This window comes from Galleria mellonella, unplaced genomic scaffold (assembly GCF_026898425.1).
Source record: "Galleria mellonella isolate WM207_F2 unplaced genomic scaffold, CSIRO_AGI_GalMel_v1 utg34, whole genome shotgun sequence".
Lineage (NCBI taxonomy): Eukaryota > Metazoa > Arthropoda > Insecta > Lepidoptera > Pyralidae > Galleria > Galleria mellonella.
The window spans coordinates 323,871-346,503 of NW_026442081.1; the positions used below are offsets into that span (position 1 = coordinate 323,871).

At 35.9% G+C, this 22,633-nt stretch overlaps 1 protein-coding gene across 6 annotated transcripts in view; it reads left to right on the forward strand.

Annotated features, from left to right (window-relative positions):
- The window catches only part of LOC113512090 (GAS2-like protein 3), a 132,978-nt gene that overhangs the window by 88,971 nt on the left and 21,374 nt on the right, over nucleotides 1-22,633 (forward strand). For all 6 annotated transcript variants that reach the window (XM_026895865.3, XM_052896785.1, XM_031909124.2 and 3 more), the window contains exon 3: nucleotides 20,580-20,987. In XM_026895865.3, the coding sequence (XP_026751666.2) occupies nucleotides 20,597-20,987 (391 nt within the window). In that variant the 5' untranslated portion in view covers nucleotides 20,580-20,596. The remainder of the gene's footprint in view (nucleotides 1-20,579; nucleotides 20,988-22,633) is intronic.

Below are 22,633 nucleotides of genomic sequence, written 5' to 3' on the forward strand. Positions count from 1 at the left end.
CAAATTTCTTAACAAATAAAAAGTAAATGAAATATGAATACATTATTAATATTTTATTCTAAATAAATAAATATACAATATACCATTACAAGAGGGGTAGGCAGAGGTCACCATCAATCACAATCAAGCACTCAAGAGATAAAATGTTTATTAATTAAAACCTTTCAAGCTGTCTTACGAATACGAGTGTAAATGAGATAATGTTAGTAATACAATAACTAGATCAATTATATCCATATCTGGGAGATATTTAAAAAAATTAATATCAGGGGTCTGCCTATCTGTCTGTATGTATGTTTATTCCAGTTTGGAGGTACATCGATTTTAAAAGTTAATAGAATACCAATTTTTTCCATTTCGTAACCTATTTTTGGGGGGATAGGGATTGTTGGCATTGGAGTTTAACAGCCCCATTACTAGCAATATTATAATTAAGTCTATTAAGTCGACCTCCACGTGGTTCCCCCTGGAAACTATCGTGACGAATTCAACAGGAATTGTTCGCGATGGTTTCCAGGGCTAACTTCATCCTCACCTATCATCCTTCACTGGTGCTCCGTCGGTGTATACCGATAGCGCGGGTGGGGTTACCATTCCATTATCACCCATTAAAAAAAAACCTATTTTTGCTGTACTACAAAACAAATCTACGATCAATAACATAACTGCCAGTATTAGAAACATTAGGAACATTAATTGCTTCTAAATATGGTATTATGTTGGACATCTGGTACCTCTGTCGCTATCATGGGGCCGCATGATTCGTTAATACCATGTTACATCACAGTTTTTATTTACTGCGCGCATCTGACTTGCTCCAAATATAATGCCCCTAAATGGTAACATCGACCAAGGATCATTTATAAATAAATCTTGTATCTACGAGGAGGTAAACAGAGTTATTTTTATAAAGTTAACGTACGACTACCAAGGCGTAACGACATGGATAGTTGAAGGTTTGACCATAATAATAAATACTCAGGATCTTCAAAAAGTATTCAGCTGTGGCGATAAATGAGAAATTTATAGAAAGTTGATCATCATCGTCATGTCAGGCGTTATAGTCCACTGCTGGACATAGGCCTCCCCCAAAGACTTCCATTAGGAACGGTCCTGACCTACCTGCATCCACTGAGTCACTGTAATGCATTTGAGGTCGTCACACCATCTAGTGGAGGAGGGTCATCTTACACTGTGATTACCCTTCCGGGTCGCCACTACGAATAATTGCGATGGGCTAAAGTTTTATTTGCTTCAAAGCAAAATTTTCAAAAGGAAATTGGTGGATACATTTGAAATATTAACAATATATACTTAGTTACTATAAAATATACATAAAAAATAAAATAAAAATAATACGTGTGTACTAACAAGGGCTCTCACTGGACATTCCTAATTAAACAAGCATATGGCCCAACTAGGCTTAGCCCAAAAAGTGTTTGCAGACTTTGTCATAATGAGGAAGAAAAGCCGCAGCACTTAATGTGTTGCTGTAGCCCACTCACACATGAACGACATATCTCCTTTTAAAAATACACTTTATATTCTGAGGAGATAAAAAAACATCACTACAAAAAACGTCTTAAAACTCCAACCATTGATAGGAATTAGCAGCGAACTTTAAAAAAAGGGCGAGCACAAAAGATCACGGAAAGGTCGCAGTGTCACAGGATTTTCTGCCTGAAAAAGACCGTCTTTCAATAATCATAATAGTTACTATAGTGATTAAAATTTATTTCAATTTACATAAAAATCCTGCCGCATTTTAAATGGATATGAAGATGACGAACGGAGCGTCTCCCGGTTATTGTTGTGGTGTGTCGCGTCACGTCCAACTTTGCTATTCGGAACAAGCTTTCGCTACGCATGCCATGTGCCCGCCGTGATACATGGATCACGTTAGGGCTGTCAGAGTAAAGATTTAATACCTAATGATATTTTGTTTTAAATAAAAAAAGAATTAAAATTTTTGTAATGCTTAATTTCTATTTTACTTAATTTCCTCTACTCAAATGTTGTTTCGAAATGATTGCTTAACGATACTGTCATCTTTTGTATTACTTCATTTATTTATTGTAATATTTTTTTTTTAATAATAACTGTCTTTAATGAATAATAAATTACATTTAGTTAGATTTACTAGCCACCGAACTAGGCCGAGCCTGTACCTCAGTGGATAGAAGAATTATTATTAATTACTTGATGAAATATAAATAAATAAAGCCTATTTCATAACTATATGAAGAGAGAAACTAATTCTTTTTAAATATTATTAACAAGACAAATACGCCAATTTTATAAACTCAGCAAATCAGCATGATACGAGAAACTAATAGACTTCTAGTTTTTATGCTAATTATCTTTTTGCGTCGACTAATTACTTATTAAAATTTATATAATCTTAAATATATTTAGTTTTAAGTGATCGTGTGGTTTCAGCGTAGAATAGGCTACCCTTTCCTTTCTCGTGAGTGTCATAAGAGGCGACTAAGGGAAGGCGAGAGATGGGCAGCAGCGTTCCTCTTAAAACACTTCCAAAGCATAACTGCGGTTGTCAATCCGCCTACTAAACGTGGTATCTACTGGCAAAACCCACCAAGGGGGAGGCTTATGTTCAGCAATGGACAGCCAAAGGCTGACAAGAAGATGGTGATGATGATATCAAGTTATCAAGTGCGAATGTAGACAGCGATACTTCATAGCGTGGCGTAGATCACTAGTTTTTTTTATACATCTTAGAATGGCAAACGAACTGACAGTCCACTTGACGAAATGTGGTAACCGTCGCCTATAGACATGAGCAGTACCATGGACATAACAGAGTATACTGTTTTGCCCATGATACCCCCCATGTGTGCCATTCCTGAGGACTCAGGTTTTATTCCTTTGTACCCTGTAAAATAATTGCCATATCTCATCCTTTAAATCGAAACACAGCCATGCAAACACAATTGCTTCACGGTCGAAACACGAATGGGACAGAGGTGCCCAAGCAAACGATCTTTGTACAAAGTCTCTCTCTGGTAAGATCACTAGTTAATAACTCCACTACTTTGCAACATTGCACAACATGTTATGTGTTTCAATCTGTTAACCCTGAGGGGAAAAGGATTGTTAGCAATGGAGTTTGACAGCCCCATTGCTAGCAATATACCTTATTAGGTTGACCTCCACGTTGTTCCCCTGGAAACCATCGTGAACAATTCTTGTTCAATTCGTCACGATGGCCTAACTGACCTGCTTCATCCACACCTATCATTCTTCACTGATGCCCCGCCGGTGTATACCGATAGCGCGGGTGGGGTTACCATTCCATTATCATCCATTAAAAAAAACTGTTAACCCTAGCCACAGCAACCAACCTAGTATTGTTTGGACAGTGACGTCACACCCCATGGTACGGTACTAATAGATTTGTTAAAAGTAACACGAACTGTGACCAAAGAAAGTTAAGTAAACGCGCCACAATAAGGTTTAGCAGTCTAAAAAGGTTACGTTTCTTATCATGGTAATTATTCTTTGCGTAACTTAATGACTAATGTATAATGGTGTACCTGTTAAAGTTAACAAATGTATTTGGTGATCGTAATTAGCTAAGTTGCACCTTTGGATTTGTTAACCAGTCTAAGTATCGCTTATTCACTGACTGTCTAAGTAAACACGTAAAATATTACCTACTTGGCCTTTGAAGCTAAAAATTTGACAGGTAACTATGAGTATGATTATTTTTTTATTGGTAACTGAAAGGAGGTTGTCAGTAATGAAGACTAGCGATCTCTTTGCTAGCAATATAGTGTATGAGGTTAACTTACACGTGAAGACCGTTGTAGCTAATTCGTGGTTAATTCTTTGTGAACGGTCAACTGCCCTGATTCAGGGGGAAAGGGATTATTAAGGGAAATTTTGAAATGTTGAAACATTGAAAGTTAAATTGTAATTTTATTTTTATTTGACATATAACTATTGTATCGTTTTTAGTTATTTTATAATAGTTTTATTGACTACTTATAATGCATAACCAGCAGTGATTTTTGTGTATTGTGTATTGTAATAAGTAGTTAAAAAATAAATAAATATACCTATATAAATTGAATGGTTAATATTTGCATGACATTTGATGTGGCGAAACACAATGGACATCTTGTAAACTTGACAAATGCAACATCTTATCTACAATGTTTCTGGCAAATAAATTTCATTTCATTTAGTAATGCGGATTACCAGTCTCATTGCTAGCAATATACCCTATTATGTTGACCTCCACGTGGTGCCCCCTGGAAACCACCGTGCTGAAATCCAGGTGTATTCATCACGAAGAGCTAACTGACCTGCCTATATTCCGTTCACACCTATCATTCCGCACCTATCACTGAAAGTTTAAACTAATGACATTTTCATTCATAAAAGCCCTACAGATTGCAAAAGTAATTATAAAGGTTTATTCAGAATATATAATCGCATAATGTAATCGTAATAAACAAACCAATTGAGTACCTTCTTTTGAAAGATTAAAAATACAAACCACGCCGCTCCTGAACGCGTCAATATTACAAATAAACCCGTGTAAACCAGGCTTGTGGTAGGCATATACATTATGCTGAACGTGTAACATAACTATTACCCCACTGAACTGGATACAGTTTCCATGTTCAATGAATGCATTATCAGTTATCGAAGCGGGTTTTGATTTGACATTCGAATCGCTTTTAGTTAAATAACAACAAACGATCGACCTCTATTGATAACGATCTCAATGCTTCAACTGGGTTTCTAACATCGACTTAATAAGTCGAGAGAATTCTAAAAGTATTGGGATTAATAGCCGTACTTTTTTTGATGATATAACATTATCATCAGTTTTTATAATGATGATGATGAGGCAATAAAATTAAAAGAATTTAAAATCAATTAGATTTTTTTTTATGGAAACATTATTTTATGTAAATTAATAAAGGGACAGGAAATGACTCAATTTAAATAAATATATATGTTATTAAATAAATATTCGAAATTCTAATAGATTTATTAGAAATAATTTATTTTTGTATCTATAATAAGTTTACTATTGTAATCTTTTGGAGGAAACAATAAAGAGTGTCTATCTATCTATCAACCTATTACATCATCATCATAGGTCCTCTTTAGTTCATTTTGCCTTTGTTAATTAAGCATTAATTAATCTTCCACAATAAATTCTTTCCACATATATATTAAGATGATTTTGCAAGCGTGCATAAATTAATACCAGTAATTAATATCTTCAAATCCAATTTATTAACTAGCAACACCACACGTCCATTCACAGTCTATAAAACGTTTAAAATGCGATAATTATTACAAAAATCATTCACTTTCAAATTGCATAAGTTAATGTGTTTGATTTGCATATGAACGCCTCTATAATGGCTCCGTCGCGGACGTTTTACTGCTCGACCGCGTTATATTCCTCGTTACATAGAGTTAGTAAGCACATTGTGGATGTACTCCCATACTCGTGTAATAGTACCAAATTCTTGGCTGTATAACGATTTGTTTTTTACGAAAAATTAGTTTCTATAATTTTTTAAACTTTCAATACTTTTCTTTATACCACTGAGGTGGCAAACAAGCATACGGCCCACCTGATAGTAAGTGGTTACCGTAGCCTATGAACACTTGCAATACCAGAGGTATTACGCGCGCGTTGCCGACCCTGAAGAAACCTCTTTACTACACTTTTGAAGAACCCCATGCTGTAGTCTCTTGAAAAAACCTCGATAGGGAGCTCATTTCATAATCTGAGTGTTCGTGGGAGGCAACATCTCTGAAACCGCGCTGTACGCGACCATTTAGGCTGTAGGATATGAGGGTGAACTCCCTGTCGATATCGAGCCGTACGATGGTAGAAGCTTCTTTTGGTACTTGCTTCTTTTATATTTTGCTTCACAATATTAGATGAATGACGAGACGTTTCTTAGACACATTAGATTGAGTACATATGAACATAGAAGACGGAATTCCTTACATTTTGCTCCGCAGCGAACACTTTTTTGCTTTTTAGGGAAAAACAACGGCTTCAATCGCTACAAAATCAGTATATGAGACTAACATGGGAGTAAACCCTATTGATTGCAAAAAGTATTGTTTAAACTTAACATATTTGCAAAAAAATCAGACTTTATGCTGCTAAACTGATTTTCGAACAAAATTCAAATAATCAAATTTTGATTCAGAATTAATCAAATAATTTCGTAATATAACCATCAAAACCCCCTTGTTTTAGATGTCGCTCAAAAACGCTATCTGTTGTTTTAGTAGGTGTGCCTTCATTTGGTAGATTCCATATTGTATACAGTGTTCACTGTAGCGAGGTGAGCGATCTAGTCTTAAAGGCGCCATTGATGTATGCACTCGCTCGATTCATCAATGAACTCCACCAGCCCCCCCCCCCCCCCCCCCCCCCCCTTCCCGCCCCGTGCACACGCTCCCACACCGTCACCGCTGCATGCAGCGCTGTCCGCGCTTTGGGCTACTTCCGTTGCAGAGCACTGGGTTCTTGCCCCAATTTATATAAGAGTAGCGACATTACCTGTATACAAGTTTTTACCCGCTACTTCGTCCGCATAACCAGAAAGTCTACCATGAAATGTAATCCCGAATTTTCGGACTCTATTTTGGTGTTGTTGTTCATACCGAAATCGAGCCATAAAATGGAGCTTAATATTTCGTTCGTCATAAATCCCATTATAAAAGTCTTTGGACTTAAAAATGTTAAAATATTTTCCAAAGAAAGAAACGATATTTTAACATTCATAATATTTTTAAATGGTATTTATTATGTAATTTTAACATCAAATTTGTATTTCGCTCGCCCTCAAAATTTCGGAATACATTTCATGGTTTTTTTTTATACAACTTAGAATGGCAAACAAGCTGACGGATCCCACCTGATGGAAAGTGGTAACCGTCGCCTATAGACATGAGCAGTACCATGGAAATAACAGAATATACTGTTTCGCCCATGATACCCCCCATGCGTTGCCATTCCTGAGCACTCAGATGTTATTCCTCTGTACCCTGTAAATTCACGCCATATCCCACCCTTCAAACCGAAACACAGCCATGCAAACACAACTGCTTCACGGTAGAAACATATTCATTGGCCATGTTAAAAATAAAGATAGATAAATAAATTATTTATTCACTATTACAAGCACATAAACATTATGTAGGTGGGTTTAGATGCTGCCAATGGGAAAGGGTAACCAACTCAGCATTAAGCTATGGAGTACCCGCAGCGCTAATATTCAGCACGTACCTTGTGAGAAAAATAGAAACTCTAACCTTGTACTCTACAGGAGTAATGGATTTAAAAAAAATGGGGATTAGTAGTCCCATTGTCAGCAATACACCCTGTCAGGTCGTCCTCCTCGCGGTTCCCCCTGGAAACTAATGTGTTCTATTACAGGTTAATTTATCATGATGGACTAACTGACCTGCCTTTTCATTATCATTCCTCACTGGTACCCCTCGTACACTGATAGCGCGAACGGGGTTCCATTATCATCCATTTAAAATAACCTTGAACTCTTACCAGTTTTTCTGTTGTAAAAATTCTTCTATGTCCATCATTCATTCCAAATACATATTAAGCGTATATTTTTTTTTTTAATACTCAAAATGCATAGAATTTTATAATGACTGTAACGTAAATTTATAGTAATTATTGTGAACCTTTTAAAAACTTAATACTCGAATCTATGCATAATTTTTTTTTGACTAACATAGTTTGTAAGAAAATTGTTACTAACAAAATTGGACCGTATTGTAGTCTGGATAATAAAGTATTATTATTATTATAAATTAGTCTCCTTAAATAATTTTATTTATGGCCTTGGTGTGATAAGTTTATATATTTTTTTTATTTTTGTCTATTCGCTTGTATTTTACGCCTAAACTCTCATTTCACCGCCCTGTCCTAGCAAATGCGTAATGCAAACATACTAAATGGCTCTTGTGGCACGTAACTTAAGGTCTAAATCGACAAAATCAATTAGTTGTCAGTATGGACACAATTCATTTTACACGGCACCACGCACCGCGCACCGCGCCTCGAAATAAACCCAAACGGAACTGCACCTTTTTATGTTTGTTGCTTTGTTCGTGGCCATTCATAGAGTGTTCACGCTTTGCGCCAAATTCAGCAAAAATAAAAACACCAATGTATTTTTTTACCAAATTATGTAACATAATATTTTATTTTGTCTGTAGCAGGTGCCAAATATCAAATATATATGTATCATGTATATATGTATGTATCAAATATATATGTTGAAATAAAATAAAAATAAAGTCTTACCATTAGTGAATTAATTTAATAAAATTTACAATGTTAAAGGATGAAAATAAACAAAACTTGTGAACATACATTACTTATTGACTTTAATTAAACACACCCGTTAGTATTAATCAATTTACAACATAATATCAGTGTTTTGCTCTTTTGAGGGCAAAACAATAGACTGTAGTTGTGATATTGTGTTATTATGGCACACGCATGAAAAGAAAAAATTGTTACTTCTTTTATATACTTATTTTGTTTTTTGTTTTATATCTATTGTTTTATTTTTTTTCACCGTGTATGTCTATCGATGTCTGTTGTTATTTGTGTGCTGTAAGTAATGCATATAAATTATCTATCTATTTATCAATTTAGGCAGTAAATTTATTATGGAATGTATGTGACATCCATTAATAAAAAAACATCGTAAAATTCTAGAATAGATCGGAAAATAACGTATTCCATCCGCGTGTGAAGCTACGACAGTACGTACAGTTACTTTACCTACCTGCCTGGTCCACAAACATAGTGATTATCCCAATTTATATAAGAATTGAGAACTGAATGTGTCACTTTTGAACTACTTTGGTCTGACGTTACAAATACGATTTTTTTTTTATACCACTGAAGTAGTAAACAAGTATATGGTCCACCTGATGGTAAGCAGTTACCGTAGGCTATGAACGCCTACTAGGGGTATTACGTGCGCGTTACCGACCTTAAAGAAACTTCTTTACCCCCCTTTTGCCCATGCTGTAGTCTCTTGGAGCCTCATAATTGTTAGCAAACTATCTCACGCGTTAAACTCTTTCGAAAATACCGTTATAAATATAAATAGAAATATTAATAAAATAATAAAAAACAGAAAATTTATCAAAATCTGTTTATTAGTTTAGTTTTTAAACGAAAATAACTGATTTTGCTATATATATGAAAACGGTTTTTCTTGTTTGGGGAACACAATTTTAAATGGTTTTTAGTTACATGAATAGTTATTGTATCAACACTAACCAGAGGGAGATTTTGTCTTTGTCAGAGGGAGATTTTTGATTTCTATCGTGAAACAGTTGTGTTTGAATGGCTGTGTTTCGGTGTGAATGGTGAGATATGGCAGTAAATTTGTAGTATATAGAGGAATAACACCTGAGTCCTCAGAAATGGCAACGCATGGCAACGGCATTTAAATATCTGTTTGTGTGTGTATAAATAACTTATTGTTAATAATAATAATAGGTATTGTTATTAATAACTTGGGGTATCATGAGCGAAACAGTATACTCTGTTATGTCCATAGTACTGCACATGTCTATAGGCGACGGTTACCACTTTCCAATAAGGTGGGCCGTCAGCTTGTTTGCCATTCTAAGTTGTATAAAAAAAGATGTACATTGCAGTTGTAATCAATTCAAATCTACATCTGTGATCTATTATATAAAACGTAACACGTTCAGAATACTGTCATCGCTCCGTATAGAGATGAGCAACGTCCTCCATGTGCGGAGAATTTACTGCGGACTATAAAACAATTACTCAAATTATCTACAATCAGGCGTTGGTAAAAGGAGTGGTGAGTTTAGCACCAATTTTGTCGTTATAACACTGTATATACACACACTCGGTACGTCCACGTCTATTAAGTGATGATTTAGTTACTAAAACGCTGTTTAGATTGAATAAATAGCTTTAACTAATGCATCCAAGTTCTTGGAAACATGAATCCGTACTGATAACTAAATATTAAATAAATATATACACAAAAAAGAATTTCTCCTTCTCCTTTTAGTAGCTTGAAATATAGGTAATTTTAGTTCTTTCTACCATTAGTGCATTTAAGGGATGGGTAAGCTGACTGGCCCACCTCAAAATTGTCTGGTGCCTATTCCAAGACAGTTATTATAAAAATACATGTCTGAGAGTACAGTGTCTTATTTCAAGAAGCCACGCTGCTACTGAAAAACAGTTTCAAATACGCCAAAACATACTATCTTCCAATATAATATATGTTTACGAAATTTTTATCAGTAAAGTTGTTGAGCTCTTTCAATATTAATGTAATGTATGACACTGAGAACTTTATAACGTATTTATAAAATTAATAAATATAAAATGCATTCATTCAATTCACTCAACAAGTCGTAGTTATTCTTGAGTGGCCGAAACCTCCAAGTACGTATGGGTCGTAACAGGCATGGAAGTGGTTTCCTGCGAGTTACGAAACCACTGTTACTGTTATTACAATATTATATTTCTTTAACACAATTCTGAAGCTCGTATCTCTCGGGATCTCAACCATAACGACCGCAAAAATGGAGCTGAACGAATGAAAGCGAATATAATTGTATAAACGTATCTAATTTTGAGATGTGGTGTTGATGTGTCGTCGGCTTGATTACAAAATACATGTAGTAAACATAAATCACAATACCCTCTAAATAACATGATCTTTCGAAGACCAGAGGGAGACTTTGTACAAAAGTCGATTGCTTGGGTACCTTGCTGTCCCATTCGTGTTTCAACCGTTAAGCAGTTGTGTTTGCATGGCTGTGTTTTAGTATAAAGGGTGGGATATGGCGTGAATTTACTGGGTACACAGGAATAACACCTGAGTCCTCAGGAATGGCAGCGCGTGGGGGGTATCATGGGCGAAACAGTATACTCTGTTATGTCCATGGTACTGCCCATGTCTATAGGCGACGGTTATCACTTTCCATCAGGTGGGCCGTCAGCTTGTTTGCCATTTTGTATAAAAAAAATAGATTTTAAAATATTTGCTGCTGCTAATTACTTCAAATAGCATAAATATTTAGGTTTAGATGTGCCTATTGCTTAAAACAAGCTGATTATTTCATGAAATTTGACTCTCTTCAACTGTCTACCAATTTTAAAATGTGTGCAGCTGCTAAAAAACCTCAAATAGTAGAAAGTAGATTGTGTCTTTGTACTACTTGGGACGAGAATTTTGGAACATTGGTCAGAAACTCTAGACTTCCAACGTTCTTTATAGCATAAAAAAACAGATTATCTCTTGAAATTTGATTCTCTCTAACTATCAATTAATGGAAAACAAAGATTTTTGAGTTACGACAGCATACAAGCAAATGCAACCGGGCGATTAGCTTATTTACGCCATTTTAGGTTGCATAAAAAATGCAGTGTGCAGTAACTTCTTCTCGAGTATTGCTGCTACTGTAGGCACGAATATGTTCAAAAATAATGAGAAATCATTGTACAAAAAATATGTAAATAGATTACGATATCGAAACAAATGCTTATCCGGCGATCTTTTTTTTTTTTTTTTTTTTGATGAGTGAAAATGGTATGGTAACCCCGCCTGCGCTAACGTCTGCGCTAACATGATGAATTCATCAGGAATTAACCATGATAGTTTCCAGGGAGAACCGCGAGGAGGTCGACCTGGTTGGGTATATTGCTAGCAATGGGATTTTCAGTCTCTATTACTAACAATCCCTTTCCCCCCATTGTAAGTTGATTAAAAAATGCTTTTTGTTTTAAAATTCTAAAGAGATTAAAAAGGAGAACCTCCTTATTTTTTAAGTCGGTTAAAAGTCGTGAGCACAAAATTAAGAGGCACAAAGTAATCACTAAAAAGGCGATAAAAGAGTGAGATATAAACTTACTTTTGTATTTTTAACTTACTTTTCAAATTCCACATAGACGAATTTACGGACATAGGCATTATTGGATAAGTTTATATTTATACAGCCTACATTGTATAAATATAATACTTGTACCTTGGTTTCTTATATTTTTTAAATCATCCAGATTCGCCTTTAACAAATTCAACGGGCATACCTTAATTTACATAACAATATGTAGAGTAGATTTAATACTTTGTACGTGACTCTGATTCCTACTTAACCGATAGTATTTTATTTGATAGCTACAATAAAGTAGGTAAAAGGGGCACAAGGGTAATCTGTGAAAGAATTACAAACTCTTTTAAATAAGTACTAAATACCTATTTACATCTTCTAATCACGTCAATTTTATATTAGAAAAGATTTTTACCAGTATCGAGTTTCAAATTTCTTCATCTTATTTGACTTTTCTTTTTCCCGCCAAAATAAATAAGGTAATAACTAACTACCTGAAAGAATAAAAATAAATAAACTAATCTAATTTTTTTAAAGGTCTATGCAGACGATAGGCATTTTAACACACTTGCATTTCTATATACAACCTTAGTGGTTTCGTTATGACTGGACTCAACCAGAGGGAGACTTTGTACAAAAGTCGATTGCTTGGGTACCTCTATCGCATTCGTGTTTCAACCGTGAAGCAGTTGTGTTTGCATGGCTGTGTTTCGGTTTGAAGTGTGGAATATGGCGTGAATTTATAGAGGAATAACACCTGAGTCCTCAGGAATGGCAATGCATGGGGGATATCATTGGCGAAACAGTATACTCTGTCATGTCCATGGTACTGCTCATGTCTATAGGCGACGGTTACCACTTTCCATCAGGTGGACCGTTAGCTTGTTTGCCATTCTAAGTTGATTAAAAAAATAACTCAAATTTACGCTGAGTATTACCTCTCATCTCTAAACATTGGAAAGAACAAGGAGAATATAAAGTGAAATCTGTAGTAAAAGTAATTATTTATATATTTAGGTTACGAATTAGCGAAAATAATGCCTATATAATGGAAAAAATACAGACAAATTAAGAACTTATTTCGTTTGGAATACGTTAAAAACGTATATTTATATTGAAATAAATCATTTGTACGAGCGGTAGGTGTGCATATGTGGTAGGAGGAGGGAGTAGGGGAAGGGGGGAGTACATGCGATTATCCAATTATGGCAGTGGCCACGGGAGCAACGCTCCGGACTATTGAGATCGTTAGCTCCTCGGATCATTGTCCCGGCCCATAAGAGGGTAGAAAGTTTGCGACACTCCTTATCCTTGCTCCGCGTAATCACGTGTCTCATTGTCTGAGTAGATACGTCGTTAGCAATCACGATTCAAAACGCCATATCCCGCTTATTCTACTAGTATTAATATAGGAAAGTTTGTGAGGACGTTTGTCTGTTATTACTCGATTAGGTTTAAACATATGAAGGAACTTGAATATTTGCAACACAAATTTATTAAGGATATTTTTTATGCTAACGAAAGCAGACTTTTACGTCAGGAATTAACCATATATATATTATAGTTTCCAAGAGGACCGCGTGGAAGTCGACCTAATTAGGTATATTGGTAGCATTCTAGCAGCTAGATATTCTCAGTTTCCATTACTAACAATCCCTTTCCCCCAGCTACGGATTAATAGTATAATATTACTGATGAAAAGCAGTAATAGTTGCCTATTACATCAGTAACATCTTGTATGTCACTGAATATACTCCAGGTTGGGGGTGGAGAGGAGGAAGGGATTGTTAGTAAAGCGAAATACCAGTTCCAATGCTAGTCGACCTTCACGTGGTACCTCCGGAAATCATCTTGCTAAATCCCAAGTGTATTCATCACGATGGACCTCTGATCTGCCTCTTCATTCTTACCTGCCATCCCTCACTGGTGCCCGCCAGTGTAAACCATTAGCGCAGGCGGGGTTGCCGTTCCATTATCATCTATTGAAAAAATATACTGAGGCACTCACGGTAGGCATCTCAAATACATTGCCATGATAAGTCATGGAGAGATAAGTCTCTCATGAGTTTGTTTGTTTAATACCTTATAGCGCTTTAACGGCGTAACCAATCACTATGAAATTTGGTGTACAAATACTTTATGAGATTTTTTTACTACACAGAGGAAAAACAAGCATGCGGCTCACCTGATGTTAAGTGACTACTGCCGCCCATGATCACCCACAACACCAGCGGCATTGCAGGTGTGCTGCCGGACTTTTAAAAAGGAATATACTCTTTTCTTGAAGGTTATGATGTCGTATCGTTTCATAAATACTGCTGCTGGAAGTTGATTCCAAAGAGTGGTTGTGCGTGAAAGAAAGTGCCTTGAAAAACATACGGTGGAGGACCGTCACTCGTCCCGATGGTTAGGATGAAACTTTAGTTTGTGGCGGGTTGTACGATGGTGAAAATCAGCAGCAGGTATCAATCCGAACAATTCCTTAGATAGAGAAGGAATTCCTTAGAAGAGGAAGGAATTCTTTATAGGCTACTTTTTATCCCGGTCACTAAACATATCCCGGTTACGCGGACGAAGCCGCGTAAAGCCAGTAGCGTTATAAATAAAAATGAAATGGAGCTTAGTTAAAGCTCATAAATACATTGATTTCGCAAAGTAAATATAACGGTTCTAATTTCATCTTTAAAAATATTACACTTTGACAGCTTTTCGTCACTTTGTCACATGTCATTTATTGAATATTTGTCAGTAAACTTTATACCTACGTGGTTCCGTTTTAATGAACTTGTCAAATAAGTTGGTTGGTGTTAATGGTTTACATAAACGTACAAATTGACGCCGCCAAAGTTGATAAGAATGGATGTTTAAGTGCATGAGCCCATAACGTGTTATTTGCGTAAATACGTTTTAGTCGAGCGGCGCGCCCGCTCAACTTGACCTATTCGGAGACGCGTGGGCAAGTGCTTAGTGCCCTATGTAGGTTCAAGTGTACTTTGCATGACAGATGTCCAGCAATAGCCGACTTGAGAAAATAACTCACGTACTGCTTAACTTCATATTGAAAGTCGTTCATCAACATTGTTGAAAAAGATATTAACTTCAATTTTGACGAAAAAATAACTGTTACAAATGAAACTATCACGGGAAACCTTTCAAATACTAATTAAAGATTGCGTTCCACAAAAAAAAACTGCTTCAATTGTGGCAAAACTTGTTATTTTGATTTCAAAACTACTGAACCGATTTCTATAAAATTTCTATGGGACCAACCTGTAAGTATATCCTTTATTTCAGATAAAAAAAAAAAGATGAAGACGATGCAACAAATATAAGAAAAAAATACGACCAAACTGAGAATTTCCTTTTTGAGTTTGATTAAAAAAAATTAAAATCATTTTAGAATTGGAAAAAATAAAAAATATAAATAAAAATAATCGATAATTGGGAGAAAAAACATTATAATTAAGATGTACATTTGTAAAATCGATTGAAAAATAAAAATAACACTTTTATCAGTTTGTTTTGCCAATCGTGCAAAATGAAATCTAAATTATTAACGTCATTTTGCACCTAAACTAATATGCAAACTGTTCTGTCAATGAAACTAAATATTTTTACCAAAATAAACATGATTCAAAGTACAAGAAAAAAATCTGAATCTCCCATAACAATATGGTGCGCCCAGCTGCCATGTTAGTGTAGGAGGTGTGTATATTTTTTGTTGGTTTTCAACCTACACACGTCTGGAAAATCTGTGCACCACCGTGTACCACTCGCAGAACACTTTTAATGGATGTGCTAACCATTTAAACTCAATTCTATATAGAAAAGCATAACATGACATTTGCACATTGGCGATGTTTAAAAGATGGACACCTCGATTCACAATATCCAGTAATTTATCTTAATTTCACCAGAACAACACACAAATAGATTGTTTGGTATCAAAAAGAAGGCAGACGTACTCAAGCGCACAAAAATTTTCTATTGGTAAGTAGTTGTTAGAAACAAAGTTCTTAAAATAACACCATTGTCATGGTGTCACCGGACATGTGGGTGCCACAAACTATAGAACTAATTAGTAATGGATTATTCCACCTTTCCGATTCAATCACGCGTGGTAATTTATGATAATATAATGTATGAGTTATGACTAATCAAATAAACCGTTGACGATGTTATTAAATTGTTAAAACTTATATTAACGTAAATAGGTTACTAGTGTCGTTAACGGCTAACAAGTTAATGTTAACATGCTAATGACACTATCATTAGCAAGTTGAAATTTAATCATTAAAGTATTAGTCCCTTTAGTTTGTTTATAAATGTAGTAGTTTTAAAGGTTTTTGTAGTGTTAACAACGAGACGCGTCGTGTTATTACTTATTATAGTAATATCATAGGAGAAAATCTTTATTCTTATAGTAATAAGTGAGTATTTTTTTTTAAATGGGTGATAATGGAATGGTAACCCCACCTGCGTTATCGGTATACACCGGTGGGGCACCAGTGAAGGATGATAGGTGAGGATGAAGCAGGCCGGTTGGCCCATCGTGACGAATTCAACAAGAATTGTTCACGGTGGTTTCCAGGGGGAACCACGTGGAGGACGACCTAATAGGGCATATTGCTAGCAATGAGTCTGTCAAACTCCAGTGCTAACAGTCCCTTCTCCCCAATAAGTGAGTATTATATAGTTATATCTACCAACAGTGACCACCTCTTAAGTGTTGCGGAAAGCCAGTGGCGCGGGATTGTATTTTGTGACGTTATATGAGAGCTATGTTCAACAGTGAAAGGATGACCATTATGTTATAATGATGACGATAAGTAGAAAGAAGTTTCGTTCATTGTTTTCGACTCATAATATTTCATTCGGGAAAATACTGTTTGTCTTGATATTGCAAAAGCCTTTGATCACGTGTGGCATGAAGCGCTGCTTTCAAAACTACCTTCGTTTTAATTGCCTGCAAAATTGTGCAGGTGGGTCACCAGTTTTCTCAAAGAACGAAGCATTAAGGGCGTAGTCAACGGAGCATGATGTGATTTAAAACCTGAAACTATAAAAGGCTCATTTCCTGCAAGGCTGTGTTATGTTACATGACATTACTATGATATGTTACAGATCAGTAATATTCATTGCTTTGCAGACGACAGTACAGGAGATGCATTATATACCGGTCATGCAAAGATCTCGCGGGCACATACCGATGAGTGCCGGAATAGACTTGTGTCTGAAATTGAAACTTCACTCGATCAAGTTTGGGACCTGGGACGAACACAATCTTGTTCCATTTAACCCTAAGAAGACACAAGTCTGCGCGATCACCGCAGAAAAGACGCCGTTTGTCGTATCTTCTCGCTTTTAAGGCCCTTAAGTAAATATTTTGGTCCCTCTCTCGTATCCGTTTTGGAATCATCTTCCAGAAGTTAATTCCAAAACGAACACTGCTGCTAGTAGCAGTATTTCCGAACCAATACGACATCATAACCTCTAAAAAAAGCATATTCCTTTTTAAAAGGTCGGCGACACACCTGCCTCTAATATTGGGGGTGCTCTTGGGCGGTGGTAGGTGAGCCTCTTGCTCGTTTGCCACTTGTGTTATAAAAAAGGTGCTATTTATTTCAGTTTAAGTAATCATCAGTTACAATTTTAAATAAAAGAAACTGTGTAATGAACTCCCGTTCCAGGTATTTTTAATTTCCAATTTTTTTTAAAAAAGGAAAGTTTATATATTACGTACGTACTTGTATACTAGTATATCCTGTTCTAACCTCAACTGACCACATGGAAAGCAACTACGCAGAATTGAACTTCCGCAATTTAAAGATTGTATTACATTTAATAGGGTTAGACAGACGTAACATATACCTACATATTGTGACCGGTCGATGAAAACCGCAGGCGAGGCGAAGCCAAAAGATGCCTTCCGTAAGGAAAACCGCGATGTCTGAATCGCGTGCTATATTACCAGTATTGTCGTCAAAGAGTTTGCAAATCTTTTCTAACAAAAATAGAATTCAATTTGAAATGAAAGTGTGGTGAGTTATGCAAAGTATAGTCCCAATTTGGTGAGATCGATTTTATTTCCGTATGCGGCGGTTGGGACGGGCTCGGTGCCGGCTCGTCCCACCTGATGACACTAGCAACCGTATTGTACTCACGAAATCACGAAAACATTTCTGTTAGGGTTCCCCCAGCCAAATACATATAATTTAATTCGAGATCTAGAGATTTACCTATATGGTTGCGATTCGTTTACGAGCACTTTAACATTACAGCCTTTTCAAGAAACCAATGATGTACTGGATATATGACAAAAATTGTCTACAGTATTTAGCATTAGCACTTAAGTAAATGACCCTGCGTTTAAAAAAGAAATAGTATAGGAATTAATTTGATTTTTGTAGCCTCAACTGATCGACAAAGTTTAAAAATGTTGTCATCTAATTAGTAGGCAATCCTTCCATAGAGTAACTGGCATTTTAAAACAAAATTAATAAGAAACCCAATCGAAACTCAATTTTATTTATTTAATTTTGATCAAAAGAGATTGACATTTTCTTGGTGTCTCTGGCATTTATAAATTATGGATATGTGTATGCATTCGTAGGGAACCGCTGAAAAGATGAGAAAATACAATTTCCTTAAACTGATAACGAGGGGCACGACTATCAACTACTTGTGAGATAACTTTACAATCTACCTTTATTTGGATACAGTAAGTGAGGCCGACGTTGCGCCTGCGCACGGTCCATTGTCTCCGGTTGTTCGGTACGTTTGGCCGACGACAGCGCGTGACCACCCGTCGCGACACTCCATTTGACATGCATTTCGTGAATCCAATCTTTTTGACATTTAAACCAATAAGGAAATAGATAATTGAAGCAATAGTGAACAATGTACGATCGTGCGATCATATAGTATGCAATTATAGAAGTTGCAACATTGTATCTACAATATTTTTTTTTTATATAAATGAAAGTAACTCTTTATTTATTAGTAACTATTTATTGCACCACTTAAAGAATAATATAAAAAATACAGTATCAGACATATTTAGACATAGTACATGGTGTTTGTACTCATGGTGATTAGAAAGATAGGTTATGTTAAATGTGATTTGGTGAAAGCCCCAAAGATGATCATTTAAAAAATAACCTTAGATTTACGAACTCATGTCGGAAAATCCGAAGATTTACTGTTAAAACCTTAGATTACAGTAACATATATAAGCTTACTGAGAGACAAACTATAAAAACTACCAGTACCTGATAAAGGGATGTTAGTGAGTTATTGATTATTATTCATGCCAAGACAACGGTTATCTGTCACTTTCTATCAAGCCCTTCTATCACATCTTAAGGTGTTCTATTTTGTCTGTCTGGGAAGATATATCAGAAGTAGATAAAAATCAGGTAATAGTGATAGTACCCGGAACTTCATCCTGGCGGTAACTGCGCATTCAGCTCGCACTGAGCTGTTGGTCACGTACATCGCATCAGTTACATATAAGGGCCGCCTGTGATCTAACCGCGGTCCACGAACTTCGCCGCCGGTTCTCCCATACTTCAGGATCGCCACTTGTGTACTACCGTACTATGGATTATGTCTATTCCTAGAGTAAATAAGAATCAGGGAAGGTTTTCCTTTTAATGCAACTTAGAATGGCAAACAAGCTAATGGCCCAAGTTAGTGTAAAAAAACATGTTATATTAATTACGATATATATATTTTAGTAAACAGAATGTATGACGTCTCAGAAAAGCCTCTGGTTTTTACTCTGCTTGTTTGTTAGTACTAAACAACTCTCTCTCTTTTCCAATCTTAGGTTAAAACAGGAATTTTTGTATCTTATAGTGTGTATTTATGTATATTATATTATAGTATATTTTTTATGTATTATCATTATATAATCTTAACTTAGCACTAGGTAAACCAAGTCGAAACTATAAGATAGTCTTATGTCGAAACTAAGTGACCGGATTCGTGAAACTAAACAAAGCGCATTAATCGCGCTGTCACGTCATCGATTTACCAAGCATGAAAGAATAGAAATGTTTTAAAAAGTATCCAATTTCATAAATAAATATTCACATTTCACATTAATACAAGAAAGAAATCATTATTGTCATCAAAACAATCGATACTTTGTCGATTTCAGAATATTATACTCGTAGTTACTTCTTGATACTTCATTTTGCACGGCCTCCACCTCACGCCTAATACTGTGGTACATTATTTTCCACAAGGATCATGTTTTGTTAGCTAACATTATTGTTATTAACAGACAATTAAAACCATCATTCGTTCTGCTCAAATTATAACCTGTCATTGTAATATTTTTCTACAAAACGATCATCAGCTTTGTATCTTAATAGCTGTCTGTCAAAGCGACCTTCGCGTCTTCATTAGTTTAGTAGCCGTAATACACTTGGACAATATGGCCCTTGTTAAACATGCAAATGAGCAGTAGAAATATGATTTTAATACGATCTTTTCATTCATAACCGCGTAGTATTACGAAGGTCATTATGCTCTGAAATATGGCAACGATTATATCCTCATTACGACTGATGTCATGATATAAAAAACCCATTAATACAATTTTGTGACGAGCCTAATTGATTTGTGTTCTGTCGTAGGTTGGTGGCGGACCAGTATGGCGTACTATCGGTGCGGTCCCACAGCTATTGGGAACCGGACGTCGTGGGGGCCGGTGTCCTCGCCGAGCACTGCCGACAACAGCTTCGACAGACCGCTGAGCGGGAACTTTGATCGGATCTTTAACGCTTTCGAGAGGACCAATGCGTTCGAGTACGTCCGGAGCACATTCGAAGGAGGCAAAGAAGAGGAACGCCACGTCGGTCACGGAGATATAGTTGTGAACAGAAAGATGAGCAGCAGTTTCGAGCGCGCCGACTGCGCTCTGGCCGCGCAGACGCCGTGCTCGGAGGATGAAGATTTCTACCGGGAGAAGATTCTATACTCGCAGGCGAGGCAACTTTTCCCCCTTCAAGAGGATCTGGCCGACTGGATCAACAAGACTGTTGGTGAGTACCTCTGACGCATTCCTTACGAACAGCTATTGAGTGGTCGTTCAACCTGAATTTCAATTTTTGTGGCTGTAACTTTTTGTATAGTGAAATTATGCACGTGTTATGTATGTGCGATGTTATCTGTGTTGAGTAAGCGGTTGTGCGCCGTGAAAATTGCGATTTTACGAGTTTCTCCGGCCTGTATTGTAGCGTGGATTGTGGTTCGAGTTGTGGTCAGAACGTGCTGTACCGGGTTCGTGTTCTATACCATGTTCATCCACAAACGAGATAATCTCGCCGATTCTTATCTTATTCCCTTATAACTTCTGCTTTTATTTCAATGTAACCGCTTTTATGTTTGAAGATGTCATTATATTACAACAACGTGTATAACCTACCTACCTTTAGAGGGAGACTTTGTACAAAAGTCGATTGCTTGGGTACCTCTGTCCCATTCGTGTTTCAACCGTGAAGCAGTTGTGTTTGCATAACTGTGTTTCGGTTTGAAGGATGGGATATGGCGTGAATTTACTGGGTACAGAGGAATAACACCTGAGTCCTCAGGAATGGCAACGCATGGGGGGTATCATGGGCGAAACAGTATACTCTATTATGTCCATGGTACTGCTCATGTCTATAGGCGACGGTTACTACTTTCCATCAGGTGGGCCGTCAGCTTGTTTGCCATTCTAAGTAGTATAAAAAAAAAAAAACCTTTATTATACGAAAATTCATCGTGGAAAGTTTTTCTTTGTACGATATTATATGACTTCCTATTTAATATACGCAGTATAGTATATAGCATGTCTATACGTAGCAATCTTCAACTGTTTCTTAAAAACAGTGATCTAAATAATCTTAATACTAGATACAAATACAAACTTGCTGTTTCGAAGTATCGTTTAGAAATAGTTAATAATAGGTCTTTTATAGGAATGGGCATTAAATACCGATAAGATACCGAAGAATATTTTGGATCTCCCTTTTAATAAATTTAAAACTGTTATTAAAAACACTTATTGAACAAAACCTATTACACTCTAAACGATTATATGAATGACAAACCTGCACGGTGTTAGTCAATCATGCACGGGCTTTTTAATGACCATATAATTTTAGACACAGTACATTTAAATAAATACACATAATGGTAACAGAGATTTAAAAGAATAACAGTTGAGTTTCTTGGGGGCTCTTCTCAACAGATAACAACTTTCCGAAACCTTGCAGTAGATAAAAAAAATGACGATTTAAAAGTGCTTGTAAACAAGTGTGTTTGAATAAAGATAATTTAAAATTAATCTTTGTGTTAGGTATATAACTCATACAATAGCACACGAATTGTTACAATATATAAATCGTAATATTAATTAACAGCAGAATTATTGAGCAAATTCGCCTCATTCATTCGTTGTCGATTGTGTTCCATATTTAATTCGACTCATCTCATAATAATATGTAAATAATCTTCCATTTTGTAAGTCATCTACCATTCTATATAGAACAACCCTTATATTAATGCGTGCTGTTTAGTTAACATATGTTATAAATTTTTTTTATTGTTAAATTATAGTTATTGATCATGATATATTTTTTACTCTGAACTCGTCAACAATTACATATGCATGCTTTACAACTGCTTTATGTGTAAATAGTAACAA